The 25,805-nt window shown below is 38.2% G+C and overlaps 1 protein-coding gene across 1 annotated transcript in view; it reads left to right on the top strand.

The window, feature by feature from the left end:
• Window positions 1-20,308, top strand: part of cog6 (component of oligomeric golgi complex 6) — a 78,250-nt gene extending 57,942 nt beyond the window's left edge. Inside the window, exons 15-19 of the mRNA XM_062060888.1 lie at window positions 11-178; window positions 399-506; window positions 6,426-6,479; window positions 10,292-10,371; window positions 19,944-20,308. Of these exons, the coding sequence (XP_061916872.1) occupies window positions 11-178; window positions 399-506; window positions 6,426-6,479; window positions 10,292-10,371; window positions 19,944-20,091 (558 nt within the window). The 3' untranslated portion in view covers window positions 20,092-20,308. The remainder of the gene's footprint in view (window positions 1-10; window positions 179-398; window positions 507-6,425; window positions 6,480-10,291; window positions 10,372-19,943) is intronic.
• The last annotated feature ends 5,497 nt before the right edge of the window (window positions 20,309-25,805 follow it).

Below are 25,805 nucleotides of genomic sequence, written 5' to 3'. Positions count from 1 at the left end.
TTCCTCCCAGGTTCTCTCGTGCATCCTGGATCCCCTCCTGCAGCTGTGCACCGTCTCCGCAAGTAACCTGGGCACGGCCGACATGGCCACCTACATGGTCAACTCGCTGTATGTCATGAAGACCACGTTGGCTCTCTTCGAGTTCACCGACAAGAGGCTGGAGATGCTGGAGTTCCAGGTATATCTGCTCTCCGCTGTCCATCAGTAATAAGTATCGAGCTATGAAACATCTAAGCCACTTTAGATAGAGATGGAGCGCTTACTCGTCTAATTTTAGCGCTTCCTTTGTGCGGTGGTCCAACAGCAGCAGCTCCGCAGCGCTCCATTAGGCACAAGTACCATCGGCTCACAATGGCGCCTCGTTTTCTCAACCACCCTCTGGCCTGTTTCCTTTGCAGATCGAGGCTCACCTTGACACGCTGATCAACGAGCAGGCGTCCTACGTCCTGACCAGAGCGGGCCTCAGCTACATCTACAACTGTGTCCAGCAGCACAGCGCTGAGCAGGTCTCACCTGAACACAAACTTTTTTCATTTTGTCCTGTTCAGCCACTCTGGAAAATCATATTGTTGATGTGGATCAGGAGTGTCCAAATATTTAATTTAATTTAGAAAAAAAATTATTCTGGCTGGCTGTAATATTGTGTAAATTCTTTTATGACATGTTCTGGTCGAGTCCTCAATTACAGAATGATTAACAGGCTCAATATTACATTTTGTTAATTGAGACGGTTAAAACATTGTCATGCAGCCACCAGCCCTGAAAATTATCTGTACACTTAATGATGAAAAATTATACCTATCTGCGATTATCACGATTAATTTTGAGTTAACTAGGAACAATGCGATTAGTTGCGATGAAATATTTTAATCGTTTGACAGCCCTAATTATATATATATATATATATATATATATATATATATAATCTGTATGCATGCATGTATGTATGTATGTTTGTATGTATACACATATATATATATATATATATATATATATATATATATATATATATATATATATATATATATATATATATATATATATATATATATATATATATATATATATACATACACACACACTACCGTTCAAAAGTTTGGGGTCACATTGAAATGTCCTTATTTTTTAAACAAAAGCACTGTACTTTACAATGAAGATAACTTTAAGCTAGTCTTAACTTTAAAGAAACACACTCTATTCAATGAAGATAACTTTAAACCAGTCTTAACTTTAAAGAAATACACTCTATACATTGCTAATGTGGTAAATTACTATTCTAGATGCAAATGTCTGGTTTTTGGTGCAATATCTACATAGGTGTATAGAGGCCCATTTCCAGCAACTATCACTCCAGTGTTCTAATGGTACAATGTGTTTGCTCATTGGCTCAGAAGGCTAATTGATGATTAGAAAACCCTTGTGCAATCATGTTCACACATCTGAAAACACTTTAGCTCGTTACAGAAGCTATAAAACTGACCTTCCTTTGAGCAGATTGAGTTTCTGGAGCATCACATTTGTGTGGTCAATTAAACGCTCAAAATGGCCAGAAAAAGAGAACTTTCATCTGAAACTCGACAGTCTATTCTTGTTCTTAGAAATGAAGGCTATTCCACAAAATTGTTTGGGTGACCCCAAACTTTTGAACGGTAGTGTATATATTAGAGATGTCCGATATTAGAGATGTCCGATATTATCGGCCGATAAATGCTTAAGTTTAAAATGTAATATCGCAAATTATCGGTACGGTTTTTTTTATTATCGGTATTGTTTTTTTATTTTTTTTATTTTTATTTTTATTAAATCAACATAAAAAACACAAGATACACTTACAATTAGTGCACCAACCCAAAAAACCTCCCTTCCCCATTCACACTTATTCACACAAAAGGGTTGTTTCTTTCTGTTATTAATATTCTGGTTCCTACATTATATATCAATATATATCAGTACAGTCTGCAAGGGATACAGTCCGTAAGCACACATGATTGTGTGTGCTGCTGCTCCACTAATAGTACTAACCTTTAACACTTCATTTTACTAATTTTCATTTATTACTAGTTTCTATGTAACTGTTTTTATATTGTTTCACTTTCTTTTTTATTCAAGAAAATGTTTTTAATTTATTTATCTTATTTTATTTTATTAATTTAAAAAAAAAAGGACCTTATCTTCACCATACCTGGTTGTCCAAATTAGGCATAATAATGTGTTAATTCCACGACTGTATATATCGGTATCAGTTGATATCGGTATCGGTTGATATCGGTGTCAGTTGTGGAATTAACACATTATTATGCCTAATTTTGTTGTCTATTTACTTTTGTCGCTCGATATCCGCGACGAACAGCGAGAGCCTCTGAAACGCTCATTGATGTCACACTTTGCGCATTTTGTAGATCCCTGTCCGTGGGTATATCTCGGACACGCTGCTTTTTTCCTACGCTTTGAACCCTGCGGCGGCCTATTTATGGATTTTTCTTCGCTGAGGGGCCGTAATGAAAATAGTTTTTAAAAATCAGGCAAAGACACTGAATAAATGTCTTACTGTTGGTGCTACGGCGCCATCTTTTGGACGAGTTTGCTCACTGGAGGTGCGGCTGGGTGAGTGTCTGCGGTGGGTCTTGCTGTTTAAAGCTTTGAACGTGAAGTAGAAGTGCTGTCCAGTCTTCTAATTGTCCATAGCGTTCTACTCGTATGGATTTTTCATCACCTCGAGCAACGTTTGTAAGTTTGACAATATAACTAAAACAATTCTTACTTACTAAACCGTCCCATATCTCTTGGAGTGTTTTCATGCATATAAATTTTTGCTATCGTAATGTAATGAAACTAGCGTCGTTAGCATTAGCCAATAGAGGTGGGGGAAATAATAGATGTTTGGATGCATTGTAATTCGGACATGGACAATTTTAAAATCGAATAGTAAACGTCAATAATTGATGTATTGTTTGTAAATAAAGTCATGCAGACAGTTCTAAAATGTGGCTGACTGCAGCGAGCCACCTCACCATTTTTGGATGCATTGTAATTTGGACATGGACAATTATAAAATCGAATAGTAAACGTCAATAATTGATGCATTGTTTGTAAATAAAGTCATGGAGACAGTTCTAAAATGTGGCTGACTGCAGCGAGCCACCTCACCGAGAGATCTGGGGCCGTACTTATCAAGCTTCTTAGAATTACTCCTAAGAAGTCTGCTAAGAGTTGACTTAAGAGCAAATAAATTCTTTGCTGAAAGCTGCACTTAAAAGTTAGTTATCAAGCGTCTTACTCACACTTTCAGCGAAGTGTAGGACTAATTCTTAAGTGTCACACTCAGAGCTGAATTACGACATTACTATGTGCCGTAAACGGAATTTTAGGTGACGTCATTTCTGTGTCCATAGAAATGACCAATCACGGAAGGGAATCCGTTGTCTAAGAATAAAGAAATATCTTGGAAATATTTAAGTGGACAATGGGAGTGTATATTTTGACAATAAACTACAAAATAATACAAAACAAACTAGTCCCCGCCAGCACTCACGCTACCGCTCCCTCTCTTCTATCGCCCACACACTCACTGACGTCACTCACCTCACGGCCACACACATACGCTACAGTCATAACATTTTCTTTCCAATTCATTAATTAGGCAACTCATTTGAAACTGGTGTGGGTGGCTCTATATATACTAGCCCACTGCAGACACATGCAGAAATCAACAAGGAATCGAAAAGTATTAAATCTGTGACAAAAATAATATCCGCTCTGTCTAAACGATACCGTTTGATCAGCTGCTCGTCATCAAAAAAAACCAAAACATTGTTCCGTTCCCTGAACGTTCGCGCACGTCTCTCTCGCCTCAGTGCCATCCCCTGCTGGCAACTCCTAACCACTTAAGACACCTCTGAAGGTCTCTTAAATATCGTGGAGAGTAGGAGTGATTCTTAGACTTAAGAACGTTGATAAAAAGCTTTTATTCTTAAGTTTGAGAGTAGGACTAAATTTCGCAAATTCTCAGGACTTAAGTGTAAAATGGCACTCTAAGAAGCTTGATAAGTACGGCCCCTGACCAGCTTCCTTATATTAGGGCACTTACGTTACAGTTTTGCACACATTTTCATCAATTTAATAATGCAATGGGAATTAATTTAACTGTTTCTTATTACAAATGCACTGTTTTTAAAAGTTGCAAGTGATAAACGCTTATTTAGTTAAACAAAAAAATGTAAAACTGCATCACTGTACATAAATTAAAGATGCATCAATAATCGATTTCTAATCGAATCGTAGCTCCTGAATCGTATTCGAATCGTGAGGTGCCAAAAGATTCCCACGTCTATTAGCTCAGTGGTCCCCAACCACCGGGCTGCGGCCTGGTACCGGTCCGTGGACCGATTGCTACCGGACCGCGGCCGCACAAGAAATTAAATTTTTGTTTTTATTATTTATTTATTTTTAAAAAAAAATTAAATCAACATAAAAAACACAATATATACATTATATATCAATATAAATCAATACAGTCTGCACGGATACAGTCCATAAGCACACATGATTGTATTTCTTTATGACAAAAAAAAATAAAATAATAATAATAATTTTTTTTTTTTTTTTTTTTTTTTTTTTTTTTTGTCATAAAGAAATACAATCATGTGTGCTTATGGACTGTATCCGTGCAGACTGTATTGATTTATTGTATTGTTTCAGTTTCACAAATTCACCAAAACGTCACTGTGGAGCTATCGAGTATGTTAAGCTGATTGGAGAGCTAACTTCCACAGCTAGTGGGTCTATGACGATGACCTCTGTTTTGTTTGATCAGCCGTTTTACACATACCGTTTGGAAACACTTACGCTATGAAAACGAACATTTACAATATATTTCTGTGTAAATAACAAATTTCACAACATATATATCTGCGACTTACAGTCAGGCGCGGTTAATATATGGAAATGTTTTTCTTCTTAAAATTTAGTGGGTGCGGCTTATATCCCGGTGCGCTTTATAGTCTGTAAAATACAGTCCTTAATTATTTAAAAAAAAAAAAAAAAAATCCTAACAGGTGTGGTGGCTTTTATTTTGCCGTGGCGGGGCACAACGATCAATTACATGTAGGGGAAATCCTGGAGCACTTGGCCCTGGTGATGTCTCCCGGCCAGTCAACAAATAAAAGGGATGACTTTGAATAAAAAGTGATTTAAATATTAGAAGAAAAAAACTAGACGTTATTTCATAAAAAGGCTGTATAATGTATGTCAACAAGCGTCCTGTAAAGCAGTGGTCCCCAACCGACCGCACAAGAAATAAAAAAATAAAAACATTTTTTTTACAGGATACAGTCCGTAAGCACACATGATTGTATTTATTTATGTAAAAAAAATTTGTTTTAACTATTTATTTATTTTTTATTTATTTATTTTAATTACCCCCCCCAACCACCCTCCCTCCCACCGGTCCGTGGGACAAATTTTCAAGCGTTGACCGGTCCGCAGCTACAAAAAGGTTGGGGACCACTGCTATAAAGGGTTAATTAAGCCTAGGCGGAGGTACGCTGCGTCCTCGGACTCAACAGTAGCCATCGCCATGGTGACCATATGGCCGGCGTCTGTCCCTCGTGCTTTTATTCTCCGTGTTATGAATCTAACTCAAGCATCCCGTCCGTGCAGACGGGAACTTCCAACACCCTCTGCCTACGTTGACCGACAAACACTCTCAGCCTCGCGTGCCGGCCTCCGAGGGCCCCGGGTCACGGCGGGACGCGCCCCGCCCTGCCGCAGGCCCGTGAACTGTCATCCTCTCCTCGGGTGGCCCGGCGGCCTCTCCCGAAATAGTCCAGATGGAGTCTATGTGCGTTTACATGCCGTCTATTCTCAGGCTTCAAGGTACTTTCACTATCTCTTCAACATTTGGTGCCCTGTCATTTTCTACAAGATGAGAAGAAGGCGGCCATGTTGATTATATTTTCCTTGCCTTGCCCTGCTTGGCAACCCTTGTGATGCCTTTAATTTGCAGCGTCGGATTGCGTGGGAATTCAGGTGTTTTAAGGTGGACGAAATGCCAGACAAAAGCCACGAACAACATTTGCTAACAAGGCTCCATTGAAACATAAACAAAAAAAAACCATGGCCGACAACTACGATAAGTAGTTTCGTTTTGTTTCAGACTACAAAGCTAATCTTTGATGGCAGCCTTGATCATTAACAAACACCTTTATGCCGGTTTTATGGAGGGCCTTTGGTGTGTCTCCACGGTCATCGCCATGGGTACACGGGTTCGAGTTTCCTACAGTTGTTCCTCGAGTTCACGTCGAGAACCTCAGACTTCTTTGGAAGGGCACATTTCTGAAATCCCAGTTTTCCAGAAAGCAGAGTTCTTTGGTTAATTCCTGGTACAGGAACAATTATGTAATATGTGTGTGTCTCCTCGTGTTCAGGGACCTCTCTGCCTCCTGCCCAGCATGGATGTCCCCTCAGTGAAAACAGCCATGGTAAGTTATTTTCAAAGTATTTACTTGATAAATACATACACACACACACACACACACACACACATATATATATATATATATATATATATATATATATATATATATATATATATATATATATATATATATATATATATATATATATATATACATATGCATACATACATACTCTGTAGATCGGGGTGCCCGACCTTTTGACAAACCAAAGGATGCGGGGGCCATTTTGGTAGTTTTCACCTTCAAAGCCAGTACAATAAATATATATATTTTTTTGTCAAAGAACTAGAGAAATCTTTAGAAATAGAAATGTCGTTTGTATGCGGAAAGCCGAACTAACAAGTTAGCACACTGGCCAGATAGTGTCAAGTAAGAAACTTTTTTAGCAAAATGAGGTAAAAAAAAACAAAAACCTAGCATGTATGCTAACAAGGTAGCACACTGGCCAGATAGTTTCATGTAAGAAAAAATTAGAGCAAAGTGAGGTAATAAAAATAAGCTAGCATCTATGCTAACAATAGCATGCTTACAGGTAGCATTAGCGAAATACCAAAATATATTAGACTTAGACTTCCTTTATTGTCATTCAAATTTGAACTTTACAGTACAGATAAGAACGAAATTGTGTTGCATTAGCTCGTTGTAGTGCAGGATAAAGGAGCAATAAGGTGCAGAGTGTTAGCATTTACATAAGAAGGTGCATTTATAAATACATTACTGTACAGATAAAAATATTGCACTTTTGCATATGCATCCACGTTTATGGATGTTTGTTACATTGTCTTTATAGTCCAGTGAGTTCATGCGTTTTTGGGGGGCATTGAGGGTATATACCTGCTGATTTAGCTTGAAAAAAGCCAGCATGCTAATGTTAGCGTGCTAAAATATTACCTGTGGCATGTGTCAGCATTGTATACCTGAGTATATAATATATGACTCTGGTGTTTACCGATAAAATTAGCTAAAAAAAAAAAACAACCTTGCCTACTAACGTTAGCATGCTAACAGGTAGCATTCGTCAAGTACAAAAATATTTGACACTGAAATGCATATCCTGCAAAATTTGCCATCAAAAAGCTATGCTAATATTACATTGCTAACAATTTTGCCACGGGCCATTAAATCATTTGCCGTGGGCTGGAAATGGCCCCCGGGCCGCACTTTGGGCACCCCTGCTGAAGATACATATATACATATACAGTCGCGATCAAAAGTTTACATACAGTTGTAAAGAACATCATGTCATGGCTGTCTTGAGTTTCCAATCATTTCTACAACTCTTATTTTTTTGTGATAGAGTGATTGGAGCACATACTTGTTGCTCACAAAAAACATTCATGAAGTTCACATGGACAAAGATAAGACCTTCTTAATGTCAGAAAACCAACAAATTTAGCTGAACTGCACCAATTTTGTCAAGAGGAGTGGTCAAAGATTCCACCGGAAGCTTGTGGATGGCTACCAAAAGCGCCTTATTGCAGTGAAACTTGCCAAGGGACATGTAAGCAAATATTAACATTGCTGTATGTATACTTTTGACCCAGCAGATTTGCTCACATTTTCAGTAGACCCATAATAAATTCGTAAAAGAAGCAAACTTCATGAATGTTTTTTGTGAGCAACAAGTATGTGCTCCAATCACTCTATCACAACAAAATAAGAGTTGTAGAAATGATTGGAAACTCAAGACAGCCATGACAGGTTAAATCACCAAAAATTATTCCCGGGCGTGCGGCCACCTGCTCCCCTCACCTCCCAGGGGGTGATCAAGGGATTCCTGGGCGCGACCACCGCCAGTGTTTCCCATAAACTGCCAAGATACCTGTGGCGGTGGGTGCGTGGTCACCATGACATCGAGTAATTTGCATAATTTACTACAATGATTTGATTTTCTCTAAAAAGGCTCAAAAAATGTATACTTACTAATTAATAATAACAGTTTTGTTTTAAACGTCCATCCATCCATCCATCCATCCATTTTACAATATAATTACAACACTTTATGTACATATTTATATACAGATTTGAACAATAAGTTATTCACTGAAATATATTTATTAATTGTGGTTCTTACAAAAACTATATCTTATAAAATATAAAAGCTAAAATGTCTCTTAAAGCTCTGCCCCTTTAATTAGTGCATACTAAATAATTTAACTTTAGCCCACTACTACAACCATATTATTTACCAGCAACATAAAGTGAAACAGAGGCAGAGGTGTCCTGCCACAGTCAGTAACAAATAAACAGAAAACTGTAGTGGTGGTAGATAGACACAGAGCTTCATCAAACATCTGGGGCCGTACTTATCAAGCTTCTTAGAATTACTCCTAAGAAGTCTGCTAAGAGTTGACTTAAGAGCAAATAAATTCTTCGCTGAAAGCTGCACTTAAAAGTTAGTTATCAAGCGTCTTACTCACACTTTCAGCGAAGTGTAGGACTGAATTTTAAGTGTCACACTCAGAGCTGAATTACGACATTACTATGTGCCGTAAACGCAATTTTAGGTGACGTCATTTCTGTGTCCATAGAAATGACCAATCACGGAAGGGAATCCGTTGTCTAAGAATAAAGAAATATCTTGGAAATATTTAAGTGGACAATGGGAGTGTATATTTTGACAATAAACAACAAAATAATACAAAACAAACTAGTCCCCGCCGGCACTCACGCTACCGCTCCCTCTCTTCTATCGCCCACACACTCACTGATGTCACTCACCTCACGGCCACACACACGCTACTGTCATAACATTTTCTTTCCAATTCATTAATTAGGCAACTAATTTGAAACTGGTGTGGGTGGCTCTATATATACTAGCCCACTGCAGCCACATGCAGAAATCAACAAGGAATCAAAAAGTATTAAATCTGTGACAAAAATAATATCCGCTCTGTCTAAACGACACCGTTTGATCAGCTGCTCGTCATCAAAAAAACAACAACATTGTTCCGTTCCCTGAACGTTCGCAGCACGTCTCTCTCGCCTCAGTGCCATCCCCTGCTGGCAACTCCTAACCACTTAAGACACCTCTGAAGGTCTCTTAAATATCGTGGAGAGTAGGAGTGATTCTTAGACTTAAGAACGTTGATAAAAAGCTTTTATTCTTAAGTTTGAGAGTAGGACTAAATTTCGCAAATTCTCAGGACTTAAGTGTAAAATGGCACTCTAAGAAGCTTGATAAGTACGGCCCCTGATCCACTGAACAAAGAGCTCCAAAAATCTTGAACTTTAGACTGCCATCAGTTTTACTCTCTACACTTAACCATGTGTTTCCTACTGCCTGCAGACTTTACACCCTTTGTTATATACACATGTTGTGTTTCTAATATAAATACATTTAATAAAGTCAAATACAAAAAAGGCAACAAGAGAAGTATCCTACACTTCTCTTTTGTAAAGTAAATCTGAACAGCCGATATGGGCATCTACTTTAACTATATGATTTGCCTGAGAAGCTGGAGAGGACAAAAAACAAACAAACAAAAAAAATATATATATATGTTGTTTTTTTATTTTAAAATTAAAAAAAAATTTTTTTTTTATTTGTGGCGGACGTAATTCTTTCGTGGCGGGCCGCCACAAATAAATGAATGTGTGGGAAACTCTGATATATATATCTATATATATATATATATATATCTATCTATATATATATATATATATATATATATATATATATATATATATAGATATATATATATATATATATATATATATATATATATATATATAGATACATACAAACTATTCTATTCTATGACCTGTGTGTGTGTGTGTTTGTGTGTGCGTGATCCTCCATCGTGAACAAACAGGTGCAGTTTGACCGTTACCTGTCGTCGGCTGACAGCCTGGTGATGCCGCAGCTCAACTTCCTGCTCAGCGCCGCCATCAAGTGAGTCGCCCTGATACTAAGAATAGCGGCAGAGCGTTGACCTTACGACCCTCATTAGCTCTCCGATGCAGCGAAGCACTCGGCCAAACGTGGCAGCAGCTCGCTTTTGCGCGGACGGCGGCGACTGAGCGGTCGGTGCTCGGTGTTTGCCTCCGTGACGAGAGCGCGCAGATGCTTTTAGCTCCGTCCAGCTGCCGTGTGCCGTGAGTCACGTTTACTGGGAAGTCAGGAGCACTCTGTACCTCAGGTTAATGTTCTCTATTAATGGACGCCAAAGGACTAATGGGCAGGACGCCATTAATTAGCTTCTGGTCCATTTCTCACTCCTGTCCGTTCCCTGAAATCATTCCACCCCCCCCACACGCGCACACACACACACACACACACTCTCCCTATAGCGCTCGTGTCTTTGCCGGGGGAACACACTAATAACAGAAATGTTCTTTTTTATAGTTGTCACGTTAGCGTACACGCCGATCATGTTCTCTGTGGACCAATTAAAAAGTGCACCTAGTGGTTGTCTTCCGCAAGGAAAAAAACTCTGGATTTCTTTCTAAGTGTCACAATTTTAGAGCACCAGGACTTGTGCAGTGTTTTTCAACCTTTTTTGAGCCAAGGCACATTTTTTTCATTGAAAAAATGTAGAGGCACACCACCAGCAGAAAACATTAAAAAAATTTAAAGGCCTACTGAAATGAATTTTTTTTATTTAAACGGGGATAGCAGATCTATTCTATGTGTCATACTTGATCATTTCGCGATATTGCCATATTTTTGCTGAAAGGATTTAGTATAGAACAACGACGATAAAGATTGCAACTTTTGGTATCTGATAAAAAAAAGGCTTGCCCCTACCGGAAGTAGCGTGACGTAGTCAGTTGAACATATACGCAAAGTTCCCTATTGTTTACAATGATGGCCGCATGAAGTGAGAGAGATTCGGACCGAGAAAGCGACAATTTCCCCATTAATTTGAGCGAGGATGAAAGATTTGTGGATGAGTAAAGTGCAAGTGAAGGACTAGTGGGGAGTTGAAGCTATTCAGATAGGGAAGATGCTGTGAGAGCCGGGGGTGACCTGATATTCAGCTGGGAATGACTACAACAGTAAATAAACACAAGACATATATATACTCTATTAACCACAACACAACCAGGCTTATATTTAATATGCCACAAATTAATCCTGCATAAAAACACCTGCGTGTTTGTTACGCTAGCTCCTAGCTCCTCTGCTAGCTCCTAGCTCCATAGAACACGCCAATACAATTCAAACACCTGATCAGCACACACAATCACTCAGCCCAAAAGACCGTTCACCTAACCCAAGGTTCATAAAGCTTATATATTTTTAAAAAGTTACGTACGTGACGCGCACATACGGTCAAGCTCTCAAATGTTTAGCAGCCAAGGCTGCATACTCACGGTACCTGATATTCAGCTGGGAATGACTACAACAGTAAATAAACACAAGACATATATATACTCTATTAGCCACAACACAACCAGGCTTATATTTAATATGCCACAAATTAATCCTGCATAAAAACACCTGCGTGTTTGTTATGCTAGCTCCTAGCTCCTATGCTAGCTCCTAGCTCCATAGAACACGCCAATACAATTCAAACACCTGATCAACACACACAATCACTCAGCCCAAAAGACCGTTCACCTAACCCAAGGTTCATAAAGCTTATATATTTAAAAAAAGTTACGTACATACGCAAATAAAAGTTGCGCACATACGGTCAAGCGATCAAATGTTTAGAAGCCAAAGCTGCATACTCACAGTAGCACGTCTGCGTCTTTGTCATCCAAATCAAAGTAATCCTGGTAAGAGTCTGTGTTGTCCCAGTTCTCTACAGGCGTCTGTGTATCGAAGTCAAAAGTCCTCCTGGTTAGAGTCTCTGTTATCCGAGTTCTTCCATCTTGACTGCATCTTCCGGGAATGTAAACAAAGAAGCGCCGGCTGTGTACTGTTGTGGCTGACTACGTTCGAAAAATACGTCCATTTCGCACCGACAACTTTCTTCTTTGCTTGCTCAGCTTCCTTCTCCATAATGCAATGAACATGATTGAAACAGATTCACGAACACAGATGTCCAGAATACTGTGGAATTATGAAATGAAAACAGAGCTTTTTCGTATTGGCTTCAATGTGGAAGGCATACCCGTGTTCGCCGGTCTACGTCACGCGCATACGTCATCCTCAGAGGCGTTTCGAACCGGAAGTTTAGCGGCAAATTTAAAATGTCACTTTATAAGTTAACCCGGCCGTATTGGCATGTGTTATAATGTTAAGATTTCATCATTGATATATAAACTATCAGACTGCGTGGTCGGTAGTAGTGGGTTTCAGTAGGCCTTTAACTCAGTAGTTTAGTTTAGTTTAGTCAGAATACCATATAACAACAATTAACAATTACAATAGTAGTGAATATCATCATTTAAAGATGTTTGTACGTGAAAGTAGTCGATTTTGACAGTAAAAAGTCATTCTGGCAAGTGTTTGATTTGAATTCAAACCATAACCTCTTGTCTCAAAGCACTGCCACTACCTGTCACATCACGCCGGGACTTATTTGGAGTTTGATGGTGTTTTCCTGCATGTGTGTAGTGTGTTGCGCTCATATTTTAGTGGCTTTTCCTGTTTTGTTGGTATTTTCCTGTAGCAGTTCCATGTCTTCCTTTGAGCGCTGTTCCCGCACCTGCTTTGTTTTAGCAATCAAGACTATTTCAGTTGTGCGGACGCTATCCTTCTTTGTGTGGACATTGTTGATTGTCATGTCGTGTACGGATGTACTTTGTGGACGCCGTCTGCTCCACTTGCTGGAAGTCTTTGCTGTCGTCCAGCATTCTGTTTTTGTTCACTTTGTAGCCAGTTCCGTTTTAGTTTTGTTTTCCATAGACATCCCTAAGCTTCAATGCCTTTTCTTAGGGGCATTCACCTTTTGTTTATTTTTGGTTTAAGCATTAGATACGTTTACAAAGCAATTAGCTACCTGCTGCCACCTACTAATATGGAAGAGTATAACATGCTTACTCTGCTGAGCTCTAGACAGCACAGACACTCAACAACGGCACTGTATTTGCAGATTATAATTACTAGTTTGCATAAAATATTTCTAACCCAAATAGTTGAAATTACATAATCTCCCACGGCACACCAGACTGTATCTCACGGCCGCGGCACAGTGGTTGAAAAACAGTGTTTTAGTGGACCAGGACAAAAGGCTTGAACATTGGAGTGGGTAGGAGCTGACCCTCTCCCATAATAAGACAAAAACCCGGACCAAGTTAGGTGGATAACAGGCCACTGAAAGGGCAAAGTTTGGTGTGTATTTTTGACCATTTTCCTTAAAACTGGCCACGGGGGTGGGAGGGACGGGTGTCTCCGGGGTCCTGGAGCCCCGAGTCGGCTTCAGCACTCCCGGGACAAGGGCCCCAAACGCCTAAGGGCGTGAGAACAAGCAGCAACCCGGCAAACGTGCCAAGTGATGTAATTTCAGGGCCTATTTTTACACAGTTTCCCGTATTTTGGTGATGGAGAGGAAACCAGCCGTTGTTCCCGGGGTTTTGCAACCCTCTTGTGGGCACCTAAAGCAGCAGCACACATCACCATACCTAAAACCTAACCCTAACCCTTCCCTGCGACTCCAATACAGGAATCACTTCCAATTTGGGATCGACCGATATGTTTTTTTAGGGCCGATACCGCTTTTTGGTAGTCATTTGCTGTAGGAGTTGTTCAAACATGAATATTATACGTCAGTAAACATCTGGACAAGACTTTAACTTGTTTTTAACATAAAGGTGGGACCAATAGTGACATAATGTTGTATGCAGCGCTAATCCATCCATACATTCATTTTCTACCGCTTGTCCCTTACGGGGTCGCGGGGGCTGCTGGAGCCTATAAACATCAAACACCTTTATTACACGTGTCTAAGAGGAGAATCTACATTTTGAGTTGAGTTGAGTTTGTGTTTACTTGGAACATGCATGCATACAACATGATACATCACACACGCATGCATACAACATGATACATCACACATGCATGCATACAACATGATACATCACACATGCATGCATACAACATGATACATCACACATGCATGCATACAACATGATACATCACACATGCATGCATACAACATGATACATCACACATGCATGCATACAACATGATACATCACACATGCGTGCATACAACATGATGCATCACACATGCGTGCATACAACATGATGCATCACACATGCGTGCATACAACATGATGCATCACACATGCGTGCATACAACATGATGCATCACACATGCGTACATACAACATGATGCATCACACATGCGTGCATACAACATGATACATCACACATGCGTGCACACAACATGATACATCACACATGCGTGCATACAACATGATACATCACACATGCGTGCATACAACATGATACATCACACATGCGTGCATACAACATGATACATCACACATGCGTGCATACAACATGATACATCACACATGCGTGCATACAACATGATACATCACATATGCATGCATACAACATGATACATCACACACGCGTGCATACAACATGATACATCACACACGCGTGCATACAACATGATACATCACACATGCGTGCATACAACATGATACATCACACATGCGTGCATACAACATGATACATCACACATGCGTGCATACAACATGATACATCAAACATGCATGCATACAACATGATACATCAAACATGCATGCATACAACATGATACATTATGCATGCGTGCATACAACATGATACATCACACATGCGTGCATACAACATGATACATCAAACATGCATGCATACAACATGATACATCAAACATGCATGCATACAACATGATACATTATGCATGCATGCATACAACATGATACATCACACATGCGTGCATACAACATGATACATCACACATGCGTGCATACAACATGATACATCAAACATGCGTGCATACAACATGATACATCAAACATGCATGCATACAACATGATACATTATGCATGCATGCATACAACATGATACATTATGCATGCATGCATACAACATGATACATCAAACATGCGTGCATACAACATGATACATTATGCATGCATGCATACAACATGATACATCACACATGCGTGCATACAACATGATACATCAAACATGCATGCATACAACATGATACATCAAACATGCATGCATACAACATGATACATTATGCAGGCATGCATACAACATGATACATCACAATTTCCAGTTTCTCTATTCAACATGTTCAAAAAGGGAGTAGGAAGAAGCAGATCTTATTTAATCCGACCCATTTTCCTTTACATAGCGGTTGCTAAAACTTTTGTTCACTTTTTATTTACCATATACTCCATAAGTAATAACATTACAAATTAAAAAATACAAATTAGTGAAGTAAGTTATATTTCATATGGTGAGATAAATAAGATGATCTAGAAAATGAATGGATGGATGAAATGAATTCAGAATGTTAATCATGGTTCTTCTCTTTTGTACTTTGTAGTTTGAAGAGTTTCTTGAAGTGGATTATATTAGTATATTGTTTGATTTTTGTTTGCGTAATCCATTCCATAATTTATTTCCACATACTGATATACAGAAGGTCTTAAGTGTTGTACGTGCGTACAAATGTTTCAAATTAAATTTTTCTCTAAGATTATATTTCATTTGCTTTTCAAAATATGAACAATTGGTGGAAATATGGCATTTCTCTACATCACAATAACTCACCATCACTCCATTTTATAACAGTTTATGGATTTAATACATTGTAAGGTTTCCCTCGTGAAACATTGTGAACAGTCTGGGCTCCTTCACGTAGATTATAATTTAGACATTTTTCAAAATGGCTGACATCATTTCTTCCCGGATGTTACAGAAAGTACGAGAAGGTGAGAGCTGCTGCCTGCTCTACTTTGCCTGAATAATAGTCCCATATTTGTCAAAATATTTACACAAAGTTTGGATTTTTGCCAGAAATATATTTTCTGTCGCCTTCATGTCCATCCATCTCTTGTTTTAAGGTTCAAGGGTTTTATTGGTCAGATGCAGAGTACACCACAGTGAAATGCTTTTTTCCAGGCTCTTCAGATATTGCGTACAGTGGGATCCAAACACTAGTTGCTGAATCTAATACACTAAATACAAAAAATACAACAATTTGAATAGCTCTGATGTACATTAATTACAAGACAATAAGTTGCACAATAAGTCCCAGTAGTTATGGTAGAAGTAAAAGTGCAGTAGTCACATACAGTACCAGTGCAATATCAAATAGTATAACAGTATATACAGTATAGGAAGTAATAAATAGTAAAGGTGTCTACAGTTCTTTTGGCAGTTGAGTAGTGACAGTAGTATGAACAGAGGTAATGGAACAGTATGACTTCTTTATACTCTTGTTTTTACATTATTTACAGTCATTGAATGAAGAGTAGTGTAGTCCGGTAATTACAGTGGTAAGTAAAGTGATTGTTGTGCGTGCGGTTTTGTGCAATTGTGAAATGGTAACACCTGAATACGTTTTTCAACTTGTTTATGTCAGGGTCCACGTTAATCAATTCATGGTAAAGTTACATTGTTTAATGCATCCAGCGGGGCATCACAAGAAAATTAGGCATAATAATGTGTTAATTCCATGACTGTATATATCGGTATCGGTTGATATCGGAATCTGTAATTAAGAGTTGGACAATATCGGAATATCGGCAAAAAAGACATTATCGGACATCTCTAATTATTATTATTATTATTATTATTATTATTATTCTACTGCGGTAGCATCTCTAACTGTAACCGGGGAGGGCATTCCAGAGTACTGGAGCCCCAATAGAAAACGCTCTATAGCCTGCAGACTTTAACACGATAATAATGAGTTACCGCTAATTTACTTTATTGGCACTATTCTTTTTTTTGACGCACGATTAACGCGCAGAAAATGCGCCACAGCCGCACACAAACCAAGAAATGTGCATACTGAATGGCAAGGTTATGAACCAAAGCCCCCCCGGACAAGCCCTCTGCAAGCCGAGTCGTCACCGATGAAGTTGTGTCGCAAAGCAGCTAGCTTGTCATTTCTGTGTCAAGTTAACACAAGCTATTACAATTATTATAACAAATAATGACAAAAAACACAACATTCATTTAACAAACATGAGTAAAAAGTAAGGGGTGTAACGGTACGTGTATTTCAGTGGTTCTTAACCTTGTTGGAGGTACCGAACCCCACCAGTTTCATATGCGCATTCACTGAACCCTTCTTTAGCGAAAAATAAAATGTTTTTTTTCAAATTCAAGACAAAGTTATATGTTTTTGGTAACACTTTAGTATGGGGAACATATTCTAAGTAACAAAGACTTAATTTAGAGTTATTGGGTTAGGGTTAGGGCCAGGGTTAGGGTTATTAAGGCCATGCCGAATAAGGCATTAATAAGTACTTAATAATGACTAGTTAAGAGCCAATATGTTACTAATTTGCATGTTAATAAGCAACTAATTAATGGTGAATATGTTCCCCATACTAAAGTGTTACCATGTTGTTTTACTGGTGCACAAACTGAAGCGTGCATGAACATCACCTTGTTCAAACAACAAAACCAACACAGTGCATTAACTCACAACAAATTACACACCTGCAAATCAGTCAGCTGTTGTCGTATCCGTAATACGCCGATAGGGAGAAGTTTGTATTTACACGATGAGTCGGGTGTGTTTTGACCTCCGCCGAACCCCTGAGGCCGACTCACCGAATCCCTAGGGTTCGATCGAACCCAGGTTAAGAACCACTGGTGTATTTGTATTGAACCGTTTCGGTACGGGGGTTCGGTTCGGAGGTGTACCGAACGAGTTTCCACACGGACATATTAAGTAGCGTTGTGTAAACAATGCACACCGAGGCACAACACACGGCATGCTAGCAACGACCGGGCTACTACAACATGTAAAAGCCAGAGCTGGAAGACCATCCTGCCTCGTTAAGATCTCCCGTTTGGGAACACTTCGGTGCGATACAACAATGGAGGACGGAGGTTTGCCGACATTGTTCAGCAGCTGCTTCTGACAACACGTCAAACATGCTAACCCATTTGAAGCGTCACCACCGCATTGAAGCAGCCTCTCCTCGGCGAGTCAGGCAGGGCTAAAGCAATAACAAATGTTTTTATAGCAGCAGATTTAAGTCCATATTGCATTAAAAACCAGATTTTGACCCACTTCTATGGTGGAAGAACAATGAGCCCATATATCCTCTTACTGCCAAGTTAGCCAGGCTGGGGGGGGGGGGGGGGGGGGAAGTTAATCTGAGGCTGAGTTGACTTGAAACTAGGGATGTCCGATAATATCGGCCTGCCGATAAATGCGTTAAAATGTAATATCGGAAATTATCGGTATCGGTTTTTTATTATCTGTATCGTTTTTTTTCTTCTTTTTTTTTTCTTTTTTGTTTTTTTATTAAATCAACATAAAAAACACAAGATACACTTACAATTAGTGCACCAACCCAAAAAACCTCCCTCCACCCATTTCTTTCTGTTATCAATATTCTGGTTCCTACATTATATATCAATATATATCAATACAGTCTGCAAGGGATACAGTCCGTAAGCACACATGATTGTGCGTGCTGCTGGTCCACTAATAGTACTAACCTTTAACAGTTAATTTTACTCATTTTCATTAATTACTAGTTTCTATGTAACTGTTTTTATATTGTTTTACTTTCTTTTTTATTCTAGAAAATGTTTTTGATTTAGTTATCTTATTTTATTATTTTTTTAAAAAAGTACCTTATCTTCACCATACATGGTTGTCCAAATTAGGCATAATAATGTGTTAATTCCACGACTGCATGTATCGGTTGATATCGGTATCGGTAATTAAAGAGTTGGACAATATCGGAATATCGGATATCGGCAAAAAGCCATTATCGGACATCCCTACTTGAAACTGTTTAATGTTGCACTTTTTATATGTAGAAGACAAGTTTTGTCATTTTATTTAATCTGAGCAACAACTTGAGGCAGTTTAATGTTGATTAACGTGGACCCCGACTTAAACAAGTTGAAAAACTTATTGGGGTGTTACCATTTAGTGGTCAATTGTACGGAATATGTACTGTACTGTGCAATCTACTAATAAAAGTCTCAATCAATCAATGAAAAAAAGCACTTTATATGTAGAAAGGTTTTGTTAAGAAACCATTCTGAGCCTTATCTTATTTAGTTTTTATTTTATATATGTGGACCACATTAACCCTGGCAATGGACCCTGTGTTTATATGTATGGTATGCCATTGTTTACAAATTTGGTAAATAAATAACCAAAAAATGTATATTTTGTCGTTTTCTTACTGTACCGAAAATGAACCGAACCGTGACCTCTAAACCGAGGTACGTACCGAACCGAAATTTTTGTGTACCGTTACAGCCCTAATAAAAAGCTATTTTTGCCAGAGTATGTGTAAATAAAATGTCATACAAGCTAACCGTAAACAATAAAACATGTCATATGTTCTTCCCCCACAGGGACCAGATCTTCTCCCAGGCCACGGAGCTGGTGTGCCGGGCCTACGGGGAGGTCCACTCGGCGCTGAGCAGCCCGGCCAACGCCTACAAGGACCCCGAGCACCTGATGCCCAGATCTCCCCAGCAGGTCCGAGCTCTGCTTTCGTGAGCGCGAGGTTATTTCAGGGCCGTTGTCATGTGGAAGAACAACACAGACGTGGACCGACTAGGCGGGGTTTCTGTGGGCACGTGAGTCACCCCCGACACAGAGCGGTCTGTCTGAGGAGGCTGGGGAATATTGTTATGGCGGTAAAAACCTCTTCTATCGCTGACATGAAACAGATGTTGGTGCCGAAATAAAAAGGGAATTTTTTTTGGCGGGGTCATTTTGACTGTGTGTGAATTTTGGTTGAGGGAGAAGACGAAATGGAAGCTCTGACATTGAACACGACATGCAAGTCTCATTTCTACTCCAAAACAAGTTTCGTCATAAAAAATAACATGTTTGTGGCGCTTTTAGTTTTTTTGTTTTTTAAAAAAAAACTGAGGTACTTTGTGAGCAAGTTGTTTAAAAAGGAGATTTGGCTCTTCAAAGATCAACTTTATGAACATTTTCTTCTGTTAAACTCCCCTTTTGTGAGTTTACTACTACAGTAAATTCCAGACCATTAGCTGCTACTTTGAACCCTGTGGCTAATTTATTGATTTTTCTTTGCTTAAGACTAGAGATGTCCGATAATTGCTTTAAAATGTGATATCGGAAATTATCGGTATCGGTTTCAAAAAGTAAAATGTATGACTTTTTAAAACGCCGCTGTGTACACGGACGTAGGGAGAAGTACAGAGCGCCAATAAACCTTAAAGGCACTGCCTTTGCGTGTCGGCCCAATCACATAATATTTACGTCTTTTCACACACACAAGTGGATGCAAGGCATACTTGGTCAACAGCCATACAGGTCACACTGAGGGTGACCGTATAAACAACTTTAACACTGTTACAAATATGCGCCACACTGTGAACCCACACCAAACAAGAATGACAAACACATTTCGGGAGAACATCCGCACCGTAACACAACATAAACACAACAAAACAAATACCCAGAACCCCTTGCAGCACTAACTTTTCCGGGACGCTACAATATACACCCCCCGCTACCTCCTAACCAACCCCGCCCACCTCAACCTCCTCATGCTCTCTCAGAGCATGTCCCAAATTCCAAGCTGCTGTTTTGAGGCATGTTTAAAAAAATAATGCACTTTGTGACTTCAGTAATAAATATGGCAGTGCCATGTTGGCATTTTTTTCCATAACTTGAGTTGATTTATTTTGGTAAACCTTGTTACATTGTTTAATGCATCCAGCGGGGCATCACAACAAAATTAGGCATAATAATGTGTTCATTCCACCACTGTATCGGTTGACATCGGAATCGGTAATTAAGAGTTGGACAATATCGGAATATCGGATATCGGCAAAAAAGCCATTATCAGACATCTCTACTTGAAAGCACATATTATTCTTATAAACGGAACTAAGGGTGTGTAATTTGCAACAAGTGGTAAATGTCATGTTTCATGTCTGCTGTGTGTTACAACAATAACTGAAAGAATGATTTAAATAAAAAAAAAACAATCAATGAGTAAAAATGATGGACTTAGTGCGAGCAAAAGTGCGTTACGTGTCCTTACACGTAATGTTTGTGGCGTGTCCTTACACCATCCACTTCTTTAGTGATTGCGTACAATGTGAGTTTGTTATGGAGGTGATTATTTCTCCACTTGGCTCGAGTTACCGGGGAGAGGTCACCTGGTGTCAAAGCTGCCCTCTCAGCGGACGCCGTTACGTAACGCGCTCTGTTGGCCACGCTCAAGTCCTGACCCCAAACACTCATTAGTCCTCTTTTCTCATGCCGCCGCTTTCCCACCGCCCGCTTGTAACCTTGCTGCCACCGGTCATGTGCAGCGATACCGAGATACCCACACCTCCGATACCAGATCTCGATGCTGTGAGGTCGATCCTCAAATCATAAATATCGATACTTTTCACGCTTCACTTAATTGGTGTCCAAACTTTTTCCACCAAGGGCCACATCCTGAAAAGTCAAAGCATGGGGGGGGGGGCCATTTTGATATTTTTTATTTAAAAAAATGCTAAAAACAAATAGTGTCTGCTTTATATTATAGGCGACGAAGTGTATTTTTATTAATTATTAGTTACAACATTTGAGCTTTTTCTTTTCCCCATGTAAGAAAATAATAATAAATGATAATAATACGATTGTTGAAATGCATTGCAAGTGTGTCAAAAATTCTGCCTGTAGGAAAATATTACATTTCAGTTACATATATAACAGTTTTTATTATGGTTGTTGTCATTTTTGTAATGAATTTATAAGTTAGTATTATTTATTATTATTTATTTTTTAATTAATGATCTAATTGATATTTCAGGTGTTTTTTATTTTTATTTTGAGAGCTTCTAATATTTTCTAATTAATTTATAAGTTAGTATTATTTACTTTTGAATTAATTAACGAATTAACTAAACTTTGTTTATATTTTATCCATCCATGCATCCATTTTCTACCGCTTATTCCCTTCGGGGTCGCGGGGGGCGCTGGAGCCTATCTCAGCTACAATCGGGCGGAAGGCGGGGCGAAGTTGGTAGAGTGGCTGTGCCAGCAATCGGAGTGTTGCTGGTTACTGGGGTTCAATTCCCACCTTCTACCTTCCTAGTCACGTCCGTTGTGTCCTTGGGCAAGACACTTCACCCTTTGCCTCTGATGGCTGCTGGTTAGCGCTTTGCATGGCAGCTCCCGCCATCAGTGTGTGAATGTGTGTGTGAATGGGTAAATGTGGAAATACTGTCAAAGCGCTTTGAGTACCTTGAAGGTAGAAAAGCGCTATACAAGTATAACCCATTTATCATTTATCATTTACACCCTGGACAAGTCGCCACTTTTAGTTATTTTATTTCTTATTTTGAGAGCTTCTAATATTTTCTAATTAATTCATAAGTTATTATTTTTTATTTTTTATTCAACTAACAATCTAACTAAACTTTGTTTATGTTTTAGGTATATTTTATTTTAGTTTTGAGAGCTTCTATTATTTTCTAATTAATTCATAAGTTAGTATTATTTTATGTTTAATTAACTAACACAATTTTGTTTATATTTTAAGTATATTTTATTTTTATTTTGAGAGCTGCTATAGTTTTAGATCAGGGGCCGCACTTATCAAGCTTCTTAGAATTACTCCTGAGAAGTCTGCTAAGAGTTGACTTAAGAGTAAATAAATTCTTCGCTGAAAGCTGCACTTAAAAGTTAGTTATCAAGCGTCTTACTCACACTTTCAGCGAAGTGTAGGACTGAATCTTAAGTGTCACACTCAGAGCTGAATTACGACATTACTATGTGCCGTAAACGGAATTTTAGGTGACGTCTTATAGAAATGACCAATCACGGAAGGGAATCCGTTGTCTAAGAATAAAGAAATATCTTGGAAATATTTAAGTGGACAATCGGAGTGTATATTTTGACAATAAACTACAAAATAATACAAAACAAACTAGTCCCCGCCGGCACTCACGCTAACGCTCCCTCTCTTCTATCGCCCACACACTCACTGACGTCACTCACCTCACGGCCACACATACGCTACTGTCATAACATTTTCTTTCCAATTCATTAATTAGGCAACTAATTTGAAACTGGTGTGGGTGGCTCTATATATACTAGCCCACTGCAGACACATGCAGAAATCAACAAAGAATCGAAAAGGATTAAATCTGTGACAAAAATAATATCCGCTCTGTCTAAACGATACCGTTTGATCAGCTGCTCGTCATAAAAAAAACAAAAAACATTGTTCCGTTCCCTGAACGTTCGCACACGTCTCTCTCGCCTCAGTGCCATCCCCTGCTGGCAACTCCTAACCACTTAAGACACCTCTGAAGGTCTCTTAAATATCGTGGAGAGTAGGAGTGATTCTTAGACTTAAGAACGTTGATAAAAAGCTTTTATTCTTAAGTTTGAGAGTAGGACTAAATCTCGCAAATTCTCAGGACTTAAGTGTAAAATGGCACTCTAAGAAGCTTGATAAGTACGGCCCCAGGTGTGTCTAAACCTACTGCAAAGTATTTTGATATTTTTTATATATAAAAAAAAATGCTAAAAACAGATACTATATTTATTTAAAAACAACTTGGTGACTAAGTATATTATCATAAACATTTTGTTTAAACCGTTCAGCGTTTTCTCATTACATTCCAATGTTTTTTTCTTACATTTTACTGTCGTTTTTTAGATAGATATGTAATTCTTTGAAAACACACAACTTTAGCATACACGTTAGGCATATTTGTACAAAGTACTTGACCGGTATGGCCGATTCCAGCCTGAATTTGACTCGGTATTGGAAAGAAAATCAGTGGTTTAAGTATATTTTATTTTTACTTGAAGAGTTTCTAATATTTTACATCAGGGTTGTCTAAACTTTTTCCACCAAGGGCCACATACTGAATAGTCAAACATTTAGATTGTTTTTTTATTTTAAAAAAAAAAAAAGGCCAAAAACATGTTTTATATATATACAGTGGGGCAAAAAAGTATTTAGTCAGCCACCCATTGATTGTCAATGGGTGGCTGACTAAATACTTTTTTGCCCCACTGTATATATATATATATAAAGACACAACTTTGTGTTATACTTGACTAATTGTTATTTTTAATTCATTTAAAAATGTCTCATTACTTTCCGATTTTTGCTCTTTTTTCTTACATTTTTACTGTTTTTTTTTATATGTATATGTAATTATTTGAAAATACACAACTTTTAGCCGACACTTCAGGTGTATTTGCACAAAATATCGATCCGATACCGGCCTGAATTTGACTCGGTATCGCAAACAAAATCAGTGCTTTAAGTATATTGTATTTGGAGAGTTTCTAATATTTGACATCAGAGGTGTCTAAACTTTTCCACCAAGGGCCACATACTGAAAAGTCGAAGTATTTACTTTTTTTTTTTAATTAAAAAAAGAAAGTCTAAAAACAGATGTTTTATTTATTTAAAGCCAAAACATTGTGTTATAGGTGACTAACTATGTTATTTATTATTCATTGAAAAATGTCAGCGTTTTCTCGTTATATTCAGATTTTTGCTCTTTTTTCTTACAGTTTTACTGTTTTCTTTCTTAGATAGATACGTAATTCTTTAAAAATACACAACTTTTACAACTTTAGCAGACACGTTGGACATATTTGTACAAAGTACTTGACCGGTATGGCTGATACCAGCCTGAATTTGACTCGGTATCGGAAAGAAAATCAGTGGTTTAAGTATATTTTGGAGAGTTTCTAATATTTTACATCAGGGGTGTCTAAACTTTTTCCACCAAGGGCCACATACTGAAAAGTCAAGTATTTAGATTTTCTTTTATTTAAAAAAATAAAAATAAAAACAGATGTTTTGTATATTTAAACAGCAAAACTTTGTGTTATAGTTTACTAATTATGTTATTTATTATTCATTTAAAAATGTCTCATTACATTCCAATTGTTCTCTTTTTTATTACATTTTTACTGTTTTTTTTTTTTTTTTAGATATATATGTAATTATTTGAAAATACACAACTTTTAGCTGACACTTCAAGTGTACTTACACAAAGTAAACCCGGTACCGATCCGATACCAGCCTGAATATGACTCGGTATCGGAAACAAAATCATACATTTTTATTTGGAGAGTTTCTAATATTTTACATCAGGGGTGTCTAAACTTCTTCTACCAAGCGCCACATACTGAAAAGTCAAATATTAAAAAAATATTGTATTTAAAACAAAAGTCTAAATATATAAAACATCTGTTTTTAAAGA

Source organism: Entelurus aequoreus, linkage group LG10 (assembly GCF_033978785.1).
Source record: "Entelurus aequoreus isolate RoL-2023_Sb linkage group LG10, RoL_Eaeq_v1.1, whole genome shotgun sequence".
Lineage (NCBI taxonomy): Eukaryota > Metazoa > Chordata > Actinopteri > Syngnathiformes > Syngnathidae > Entelurus > Entelurus aequoreus.
Note: the sequence above shows the minus strand (reverse complement) of the source record. Positions and strands in the feature narration are given on the sequence as shown.